Source organism: Camellia sinensis, chromosome 4 (genome assembly GCF_055761805.1).
Source record: "Camellia sinensis isolate YWXY chromosome 4, ASM5576180v1, whole genome shotgun sequence".
Lineage (NCBI taxonomy): Eukaryota > Viridiplantae > Streptophyta > Magnoliopsida > Ericales > Theaceae > Camellia > Camellia sinensis.
In genome coordinates this window covers 47,483,617-47,495,417 of record NC_138964.1, presented here as the reverse complement: position 1 = coordinate 47,495,417, position 11,801 = coordinate 47,483,617, and the positions used below count along the sequence as shown (strand labels likewise).

The 11,801-nt window shown below is 40.2% G+C and overlaps 1 protein-coding gene across 2 annotated transcripts; it reads right to left on the bottom strand.

Moving 5' to 3' along the window:
* Positions 1-404: 404 nt before the first annotated feature.
* Positions 405-4,356, bottom strand: LOC145823323 (zinc finger BED domain-containing protein RICESLEEPER 1-like). Of its 2 annotated transcripts, none has more exons than XR_014365611.1 (3): positions 4,255-4,356; positions 668-720; positions 405-587 (listed from the first exon to the last, which is right to left on the bottom strand). XR_014365611.1 is itself a non-coding variant. In XM_082922891.1 (3 exons), the coding sequence occupies exons 1-2, from the start codon at positions 1,439-1,441 to the stop codon at positions 682-684; spliced, it is 642 nt and encodes a 213-aa protein (XP_082779017.1). In that variant the 5' UTR covers positions 1,442-1,457; the 3' UTR covers positions 405-587; positions 668-681. The 2 variants fall into 2 exon arrangements, 1 of the variants encoding a protein (XP_082779017.1); XM_082922891.1 differs by lacking the exon at positions 4,255-4,356 and adding an exon at positions 839-1,457.
* Between the last annotated feature and the right edge of the window lie 7,445 nt (positions 4,357-11,801).

Sequence of the window (11,801 nt, the reverse complement as noted above, 5' to 3'; positions counted from 1 at the left end):
TCAAAATGGGAGAAGTTCAAGCTTGGCTCGAGCTTGAGTCGAGCTTCAGAAATTATGTTCGAGCTCGGCTCGTTGGATAGTTTAAAAGCTCGAGCTCGGCTCGTTTAGGCTCGACAACGCAAACGAGCTTGAACGAGCTCGAAATTCCAATTCCCATCTATAACTAAAAAAATGAAATCTGTGCATCCAAAAAAAAGTTATGTACAATTAGTAATACAAAAATGAAATCTGTGCATCCAAAAAAAAAATCTGTACAACTACTAATAAAAAACTGAAATTTGTGCATCCAAAAAAAAAAAAAAAAATCTATGCATCAAACCAAAAAAAAAAAAAAATTACATACAACTAATAATAAAAAAAAGTCTGTGCATTACACAATGCATTAAACAGTGCATCCTTTGAACAAAACATAATTGCCAAAAATATAGTGCATCCTTAAATAAAACACATTACACAAGACATTACACAATGCATCCTTAAACAAAACATAATAACCCAAAACTAAACCACTAATTTCTTGACTTGATTCACTTGAAAGCACACCAAAAAGTATTCATTCCTTTGGAAACTTCACAGGAGCCTTCAACCTGTAATAGTAGAATTATTATATATGAATGAATCTTATGATAGTACTTAAGAAATTTAGTTTATTAAAGATGAAACATACCCAAAGATGTCAAACTAAGGAAGCAAAATCTCTTTGAAAGATGACTCCATAGTCTATCAAAAGAAACAATAATATATTATTTCAGTATTATGGTTCACATAAATTGATAATAAAGGAATTTGTCATTGTATTTGTATGGATCAAAATTTATAATTAAAAAAAAATACTTACATCTGATCCCTTTTTGAGTCCATGTAGTGCATGTACCCAGTCATATCCACATAGTAAGATTTGGATTGTTTTCGTTGATAATGATGCTCGATAGGGATCAATAACTCTACCACCAGCACTAAATGTCGACTCCGACGCCACTATACTGATTGGAATTGACAATATATCAGCTGTTATCTTGGACAATATTCGATACTTGAGGTTGTTCACTTTCCACCACTCTAATGCATCAAAATGGGAATTTGAACCTTCATTGCATATGTAAACACTTTCTTCTAAATAAATGTCCAAGTCAGATTTTGCAGGCTGAATTGTGTCAGCTTTTCTAACAAAAGATTCAAATTTAGATCTTCCCGTCCTGAGAGCTTTTCCAAAACCATAAGTAGCATTACTAGATGTATTAGCTTCTTGAGTGCTTTGCTGCAAAGTTTGCTCATTGTTACTTGAAGTATGAATAACAACATATTCATTGTAAAGCTCATATACGGCCTCACGCACCATGGAAATGTTTCTAGTAGCTTCTACCTTTGGGTAGATCTCTGGAAAACAAAACTGAACAAGCATCAATTTGAATCTTGGATCCAACACTGCAGCTATAGCCATCAACAAATTACATTCACCCCAAGGAACAAATTAGAAGTAGGATATTCACTCCCGGAGATGATATTTGTGACTTCATTGAAAATTGCCAAAAATTGACATACAGTCTCAACTTTCACCCAATCTTCAAGGCTAGGCACGTAAACAAAACTTGGATCCCTTTCTTGATATCTAGGGAAGACATCTTTAAACTCCAAAGCAGCAGACAACATCATATAAGCTGCATTCCACCGGGTTAGACAATCTAAAATCAGTTTTTTTGAAGGCAACTGCAATTGCTTAGCAATCTCACTAAATTGATTAAGACGTGCTTCTGATGCACTCAAGTACTTGACACCATCTCGAACATCATCAACAATATCTCCTATTTGGCCAAGCCTATCATGCACCATAATATTCACTATGTGGGCACAACAACATACATGAAAAATTTTTCCACCCAAAAACAACTTCTTTTTCATTGCAAAGGTTTCTTTCAAAATTCTCAAGCAAACATCATTGTATGAAGCATTATCTACTGTTATAGTACACACCTTATTTTCAATGCCCCATTCAACTAGACACTAGTGAAGAGCATCCGCAATGATAACCCCAGTGTGCGGAGGTGGTACATTGCAAAAGTTAAGAACACGTTTTTGCAACTTTCACTCATTATCAATAAAATGACCCGTGACAACCATGTATTGAATTTTTTGCCCTGACTTCCATAGGTCGGTTGTAATGCTAATCCTATTAACACTCTTCAGTAATGTTTTCAACTTCTTCTTTTCTATATCATAAGTCGACACACAATCATTTTTTGCGGTGGTACGAGTTATCTTTTGCCAATGTGGAGTAGTAGTTTTCATGAACTTGTTAAATAAAACATGCTCTATTTGCATAAAAGGATATTCATGATAAAGTATCATATGAGAAGCAGCTTCCCTCACCTTTGCTTGGTCATACTTGAAGGCTGCCACATTGGTCACAATGTCAGACCCGACTGTCTCAAGTGATAGAACCCTTTGCTTTTTGTCAGCAAGTTGTCGTCTAGCACAACTGTTCAAGTGCCTAAGAAGTTGAGTTGTAGCACCCGTTAGAGGAATGGCAAATCTTGTTTTGCAATGCATGCATTCAGCCTTCTTGGTACTATCTGGAAGAACCACTTCTTTAATTTCATTGCAAACTTTTGATGTTCGTTTCCTACTCTTCTTTTGGAACGGATTGTTGTCTTTGGGAACTCCATTTTCTCTTGCATTTTCCTCTAATTCAATTAAATTATCGACATCATTTGCATCTTCATTAACTGTATCCATCAGTGGACTAGTGGATGACTCCTCAAATGATGAAAGCAGTGTACAAGAATCTTGCTCTGGAGAAGTGAGATTAATTTGTCTATCTGACATATCTAAGAAAAATAACAATAATGCAACAAATAAATTAATACACTAATAAATTAACAATCAATATAAAATTGAACTATAATAATAATACATTAAGAAACTGAAAATTGAACTAACCATTGTATTAAATAAGTGAAACCAAGAAAGAAAATTACCCAAACAAAGCATCAAAAATTAAATTGTTAAAACACAAAATTAATAAATCATCATTATTCACAAATGTAACCAAGACCCATATTTAAATATTTCAGTTTTGGCAGTGCCTCATGCCCATTACTTATGGGACTAGTTTATGGATGAAGAATAAACTAGTAATAAAAAACCTTAACATCATAACTGTACATAAGTAACCAAGACCCATATAAGTAAAAAATTATGGGACTAGTTAAACAAGACCCATATAATTGTATGAGCATGACAGTGGACATATTGAAAATATGAAATATGGAAACATGCTTCCAAAAGGAAAAATATTATAAACTAGTTAAATATAGAAGATATGAAGATCAAAGAGATAAAGAATATGCTTTGGATCCTACTTCAAAAAGCTTTTTGACTAATAGACTTCTCATTAATGGAATTTTTTTACCACAAGATTGGTGTCAGAGGTAGTTTGAAGACAACTTAAAAAACCTAGGACCATAACAGAGACATTCACTAACAACACTTGACCCTCCCAAACCCAAACTAAGACATCAAAATAAGGAAAAGATCTAAGTGCTATGCTTTTATTTTCACTTTTGGCATAAGTCAAAAGAAGCTTTAAGAAAAAAAGCATCTCAACTAGTAACAAAAATAAGATATTGGTAAATTGCAGAGTGGCACCAACTTGGAGCTGTTATAATTTTCTTTTTTTATTAGCAACGAAGAAATTTTATTAGAGAAAGGCCAGGATCAGGCCAATACAACTTTGATTTTAATTTAGTGCAAGTTCAGCAAAATCTTGGCCCAAATCATCTCCAACCCCAACACTTACAATGATTCCTAAGGTAACCTAGATGTGCCACTCAGTCTCTTCTTTTTCTTCTTCTCTTTGCTTTCCTGATCCTATGAAGCCCTTAAACCACACAAACAAATCCCTTTCAACCATCTCACAAATCTGACATCTTTATTTTGAATTTTTGTTGAATTAAAAATTGAGTGAATCATGGGAGAGGTTGTAATTTTTCCCTAATTTATATGTTGAAAACAGGGAGCAAAAACCAATCCAAAAAAAAAAAAAAGGGGACAAATATATACATGTAACATGAATAAAGTTTCACTCTAGCAGGAGGCTAAAGGGAGAGGATAGAGAAAGGGTCAATGGTGAAGTGAAATAAGTGTACTGTGTGTGCATATGAGCATGTAAGAGACACCATGGTTGAGATTGAGAGAGAGAGAGAGAGAGAGAGAGAGAGAGAGAGAAGAAGAAGAAGAAGAAGAAGATTAACTTACCACAATGGATTCAAGAGAGAAGAATAATCTCTCAGTCTCAGATCTTCACCAGAGCAACGAAACTATATCAGTCCGTTGTCGTCGATGTTTGAGTGTCTGAGAGTTGATGAGTTTGTGTGATTGATTCAAGTGTTGGCCAGATTTGTGTTTGAGTGTCTGAGGTTACAAAGAGTCACAAGGAGGAGTAGAGTGGCGTATGTATTTGATACACAAAGGAACCCTAGTTTTTTTTTTTTTTTTTACTTATATATAGTATGGCTCGCGAGCCTTACCGAGCTGAGCCTTAGTCAGATCGAGCTCAGCTCGTTTAACAAACGAGCTTAGAAATGTAGCTCGAGCTCATTTATTAGCTAATCAAACCGAGCTCGAATGAGCTGTTAACGAGCCGAGCCCGAGCTGTTCATGAACAACTCGGTTCGTTTGCAGCCCTACCTAGAAGTGTTGAAGTTTTGGACTGAAAAATAGAGCAAACGACCGCATGTGCGGGGCCCATGGCTGCACGTGCGGGAGACATAGCCGCACGTGCGGGGCTCACAGCCGCCCGTGCGGAAAACAGGGGAGAGGGTTGGGAGTATTCTGCTAAAAAGGCACGTGCGGCGCACCTTCCCGCACGTGCGGCCCAAGTGGGAAAATTCTGTAATCTTCTCTCGCCCTTCTTGACCCTCTGAATGTGCTGTTATGTCTGTCCGATGTTCCTACAATGGATTTAATTGTGAAACGTAATGAATTGAATAATTGGGAATTGAAAGAAAACTAAACATAGTGATGTGCTTACGCTTTATGTATGATGTGTAGGGCATCTGCAGGAGGGGACCAACATCCACCTGCATCACAGTGAGTAATAATATTGTAAAGGTATGTTCATTATATTTATTTTAATATGTAAATGTCGCGATGTTATGGAATTATGTGTATGCGAATGAATGAGTTACAAGATCTATGATATAGAATATGGACATGAAATGTGAATTATTTATAATATGATATATGATTGGGCCTGAGGCCGTTTTGATATGCAATTAGACCCGAGGCCGTTTTGATATATGATTGGGTCCAAGGCCGTTTTGATATATGATTAGGCCTGAGGCCGTTTTGATACACGATTGGGCTCGAGGCCGTTCTGTTATATGGTGGGCCTAAGGCCGTTTGGTAAATATGATCATGAATAATGTTTTGAAGGATGTAAATGAGGAAGAGTATGGTGTTATGCTACTTTTGAATCTGAACTATTTACCTGATACATTTCACTTTATTATTACTCATTGAGCTTTGCTCATTCTGTAATTTATTTGTATATAGGTGATCAATCTGGAGACCATCCTTAAGTCAGCCGCAGGAATCCTTTTGTGAACCTGCTAAGTCAAGCCATCAAGATACACCTCTGTGTTGAGGCTTTAACCTTGTATTGTCAGGATTTCGTATTTACCTAAGTTTTATGTATATATGTATATTAGTGTGTTTACATTGTTTTAATTATTTTAGTTATCATGTATGCACAAGCTCAATGGATATCACTACTTGATTCACTTCAGCTTAAGGCCCCGTATTCGAATAGATATTATTTGTTTTTTTTTTAAATTTTGTTTGGAGGCCCAAGTACAGGCCGGTCATGGACCAAACTTTTAGGAGCGGGTTTGGGTTGTGACAGTTTCATTGACTAGTGCATATTTTTGTTTTATAAGTATTGGATGCATCTTCACTCCCAGCGGGATGTCTACCATAGAAGATAGGGTTGCCAAAGCATCAGCAAACTGGTTGTTCTCTCTCAGCAGATGCGTGAATGTTAGTTTTTCAAACCGCAGAATTAGCATATCCAGGGTCGGATGATAACCTTCATTTTCTCTTCTTTGACTTTCCAGTCTTCGTTTGCTTGAGAAACCACCAAATTTGAGTCCCCTATGACATCCAACCTTATTGCCTCTAGTTCTAGGGCAGCTTCCAAACGAGCAATAAACGCTTCATATTCTGCTTCATTATTGGACACTTTGAACTAGAGTTTGAAGGCTAAGGGTATATGGGAGTCGTCGGGTGCTATCAGCAACACACCTATCCCATAATCGTATTGATTAGATGCTCCATCAAAGTATATCGTCCAAGTTTCCTTTACGACTTGCAGAATGTCTTCATTTGGGAACAAGTATTCCACTGCATCATCACCCTCTACTGGGTGGTCTGCTAGGAATTCCGCTACAGCTCTTCCTTTAACTGACTTACGTGTGACATACTTGAGATCAAATTGGAGAGAAGAAGCAACCAACGAGCTTACCCGTAAGAGTTGGTTTCTCAAAAAGATATTTGATGGGATCTAATCTCGAAACCAGGATTATAGAGTGAGCTAACAAGTAGTGCCCCAACTTCCTGGTAGCCCATACCAAGGCTAAGTAAGCTTTCTCTAAGGGAGTATAGCGGGTCTCGTAGTCCAGCATGTTCTTGCTCAAGTAATAGATGGCTTTCTCCACCCTATCCTCAAATTCCTGAGCAAGCATGTACGCCATGGTCGAGTCTGTTACTGACAAATACAGAATCAGAGGCTTCCTCAGCTCTGGTGGCGACAACGCAGGCAGATTCTATAGGTATTGCTTGACCTATTCAAAGGCAATCTGACATCGATTGTCCCATCGGAACTTCTTTCCTTTCTTCAGGAGACCAAATGGTGGTTCACAAGTCAAGGTTAGTTTCAAAATAAACCGCCTTATGAATTGCACATTACCCAGAAAGCCACGCACCTCATTTTCAGTCCTTGGTAGTGGCATTTCTAAGATGGCCTTAATTTTGGAATGATCTACTTCAATTCCCCTTTGTGTGATCAGAAATCCCAGTATTTTCCCTGCTATCACCCCAAAAGTGCACTTCTGTGGGTTTATCCTCAATCCGTATTCTTAGATCCATTGGAAGAACTTTTCTAGTGCGGTGTAGTGGCCTTCTTGTTCTTTAGATTTGACAATCATGTCTTCCACGTACAGCTCAACCTCTTTGCGGATCATGTCATGCAGAATAGTGGTTGCAGCTCTCTGATAGGTAGCCCCAATATTTTTCAACCCAAACAGCATAACCCGGTAATAGTAGGTATCCCATGGAGTGATGAATGCAGTTTTTTCTCTGTCCTCAGGAGCCATCGGAATCTAGTTGTACTTGAAAAATCCATCCATAAATGATAACAATGCATGGCTCGCGATGAAGTCTACTAACTCATCAATATGTAGTAATGGAAAGTCCTCCTTTGGACTGGCTTTGTTCAAGTCCTGAAAATTGACACAAACCCGGATTCTGCCGTCTTTGTTCGGTACCAGGACGATATTGGCCAACCAAGTCGGATACTCGGATACTAACAAGAACCCTGCATCTATCTGCTTGGTGACCTCTTCCTTGATTTTCAGTGCCCAATCCGAATGAATTCTGTGCAATTTCTGTTTAACAGGCCGAGCCTCAGGGTTAAGAGGGATCTAGTGTTGTACAATCTCAGGGTCGATTCCAGGCATGTCTTTATAGGACCATGCGAAAGCATCTTTGAAATTTTTTAATAAAGCGATTAAACACTCGCATTCCTCCGAAGACAACGTGGACCCGATCTGGACCAACCATGGATCCTTTTTAGTACCCACATTAATGGCAATGATTTCATCAATACAGGGCTTAACACGCCTCTCCTCCTCTCGATTAATCAAGTTTTTCAAAGCCAGAGGAATTTTTTTCTCTTCGTTTTCATTAAAATTCTGAAAATTTTGGTCAATGCAATGAACCAGCGGCACAGAGAAGTACACAGAGTCTACAACGTTTTCATTCAAAATGTCCAGATCTTTAGTTACAGACTCAAAAGAAAAGTTGAATGAAGACCTAGACAGGACTTTCGATCTGGGTTACCACCTCCGAGAACTTAGACCTCTCGGACTGACTTGACTCTAATCCCGAACCCACAGACTCAATGGAATCAAATTCTAGATCATCACCCGATTCAGAACTGGAAAGAAAGCCCTCCTCCAGCTGCCAAGTAAGATGTGATGCCTTTGATGCATCCAAAATACCACTAGTTGGGTCCACACCCGGTTCCTCCCTAATCATGGAGACAGTAAAGTTATCTCCCAAGTTCTCTAGGTTGGTTGCGGGATTTGTAAGGAGATTGGCTAGTGCTGCCCCTACATCAAGTTCACTGTTGTCAAAGTCATCTTTCGTGCTCTAGCTAGCTTTGATGCTTGGTTTAGCCCTTTCTTCATTACTATCCTGAAGCTAATGGTCAAAGAAGATTTTGAACCCGAGGACACGCTTATTTGAGGAAATTTCCCAAGGCTTAGGAAAGCCGCAAAAAGGGAAATCCTCTCTCTCTCTCAAACAAAATGGCCATACAGCGTCTCCCAGATTGGTCGGTGAACGAGCTCATAGTACTTTTTGGCTTTCTTAGCTTTAGCTCTGCCTCTCATTTCTTCCCCCTTTCTGATCCAGTCCTCTTTGGTGAGCACATAGCCCAGTCTAAAGGCATGCGGGTTGTGTGGCACCTTTGCCAGTGCTGCAATACCTTTCTGACCACTTTTTCCAAGTTTGATTCCTGGAACGTGCCGCAGTTTATTCATGAAGTATATAGACTGGGCACTGACGTACATGCCTTCGTCCGCGGCTAGAATGGTCTTCACTACCCGAACTTTAGCCAGAGTGAATCCCGAAAGGAACACATCTTCATCACCATGATTGATCTCTAGCACTGGTGTAGTCATCTCTAGAGGTGGATGAATGGATGAGTTTCCGAAAAAAGTTGTTACTCCTCCCCCATGAGGATACTTTAACAATTGATGGAGGGTGGAGGAGATAGCCTTCACGTGATGTAACCAAGGCCTTCCTAAGAGCAGGTTAAAGATAACCAGTATATCTAGGATGTGAAACTCGATCTCTTGCTTACATAGGCCCACATGGACTCGTACTTTCACTGTACCCATGACTTCTCAGCTTGTGTTATCATATGCCCGTATAACCTGGGCTGTAGGAATAAAGTCTGCCAGTTTGAGACCAACCGCATAGGCAGTATGGGACAGACATACATTAATAGCAAAACCGATATCTGCCAACACTACGAGCACCCACTTCTTCCTGCATTCCACAGATATGTATAACGACTTGTTGTGGGTCGAACCTTCCGGCGGTAGTTCTTTGTCAGAGAAAGCATGCATTGGTTTGGCACCACCCAGAAAGACCAAGCCCACCAGTTGCTCGGGCGTAGTATCAATGGACAATTTAGCCTTGTCCACCGCCGACAATACTGCCTGTCGATGCACCAGTGAGGTCATGAGAAGACCCCAGATAGAGATATCAGCTTGGATTTTCTTGAGTTGCTTCAGCACTGACTCCTCTTCTAGTTGCTTCTCCTTCTATTTCTCGACCTCCTTATCCTTTCCTGATGGCTCTACTTGATCTAAGTGCAGTGGCTTAAAATGTCGTCCACTACGGGTGAGATGATCTATCTCCTCAGCATACCACGTATTATCTAGGATGCAATCACCCCAATCTTTGTCGGTGTGGTCCAGACACAAATCATTGTCATCCCACCACTCGTCGTCAGCTGCCAACAAGCAGTTGTCTGGCTCCACTCGAATCATCTTCATAGTACAAGTGTCCCCCTTAGGGCAACATACTATTGTGGTTCTCAGGCTGTCCTCAACTCTTTCTCTCTCAAACTGCTTCAGTGCAGCTTCCTGTTCAGTGATTGTGGTGTTCACAACTCCTACTTCTTGACTTGGGTTTTGCACGCATGTGCCCTTTGACAGTTTTCCTTTTTCATCAACCTTCTCGGCCACTGCAGCTACCTCTGCTTCCTTTCCCTCCAATTTTATCCTAGTTTCTTCTTCCTTGTCTGGTTCATCACTCAGCCATCAGGTGTTATCAGTCGATCCGTTCAGGTTGAACCACCCGATCTGTACATCTCCCTGACCATGCTCATCAAAGAACTGTAAATTATCCAAATCCTCTTCGAGGTTTGCCAAATCATCTAATCCTTGGCTCGGGCCATCCTTCCTGACCACATTGATGTCTATTGAGAATGGTAGCACTATTTCAAGCTTGGTTTGACTAGTTGGCTCAATATAGCAACTCGGGTCATAGATCCTCTCAGATAAGTCCCCAGGACACTCCGACAATAGACTAGTACCTTCCTCTGAGGTCGACCTCTTTCCCATTGCAAGTATCATCACCACAGGCTTGGGTTGAGGTTTGGACATGTCCATCATGCACAGATCTGCACCTTCAGGAATGAATAACTTCGGTTTTGGTAGGTGGATGGAGGTAATGTATACGCTGGGGCCATAAAAGGCGGCCAGCGTATGGATTAGGTTAAGATTTCAAGGTGATGGGACTTGATTGTGGGCTGGAAGCATTTTGGTAGTTACATTTGGTTTCTGGGATGAGGCGATGACCTTGTTGTCAATGAGATCCTGAATCTCATGATGCAATTTGAAGGACTGGTCGGTATCATGACCGTGCTGTTGGTGAAACACACAGTATTCTGCGGGGTTATGCTTGGGTGGAAGAGGGTCAAGTAATGGGCGAGATTCTAAGGGTTTTAGGTGCCCTTTTTTTACTAGCACTTGCAGGGCTTTGGATCAACCTTGAACTCGAACAGAGCCTTGGTTTGATAAACTAAGGCTCTGGAAGCTTGTGCTGGGATTGGCTCTATTTGAACTGGAAAAACCAGATTACCCTGGTTTTATAGATCTTGAGCATTGGCGATATTAGAAGTGGCACTGGGCACATGAATAGCCGTGGTGGGTGCATAGGATGCAGAGGCCATAGCTGGCTATGGTTACTGTTGTTGTAACCTGGTTGTCACCTCAGCCTGACGGGCTGCATCATGCTGTAGTGCTTCCACTATTTGATGTAGTTGGAGTATTAAGTCCTCCATATTGGCTGGGGGATATTGTGCCATCGAAATGGGTGATTGTTCTCGTGCTAGACTAGAAGTAGATAATTGTTCCTGAACTGGATTGAACACAGGTGAGCTGAGAGGTAACTCCTGTGAGAACTAGATTGGTGAATTCTGTCTGGTTCTCCTCCGTCTTGTAATCGGTGAGAGTGAGGTAAACATGGGTTATCCCCGAACACGATCCTTGGCCTTGCACAGTCTTCGACTTGGGTCCAGAGTACTTGGGGGATATTCAAACTTTCAGAAGCTATGGTTTAAACTACCTAGCAAAAAGAAATAAAGCAAAACAGCAGTAATTAGAAACCACACAACACCTCAGCTAAGATGTTTATCAACACAGACATTATCAAAGTTGTGAACTACACTCCATACTGAATTCTACCCCAAAACAGATACCAACTTGCCACTGATATGAACATTCCTGTACAGTCTCACTGTAAAGCACATACCAGTTAAAAGAGAACCAAAACACCCCAATAAGGAGGTAAGGTTACCTTGTCCTAGTTTTGTCATGAACTAGGGTTCACTATTTTAATCAAGCGGTTTCACGCAATCCTGCATTCGGGAGAGCATGCTGTCCTAGTTTGGAATAGTCTCTATGGCTTTACTATATGTAGCTAGGCCAACTGGTTAATGGGGTACCTTA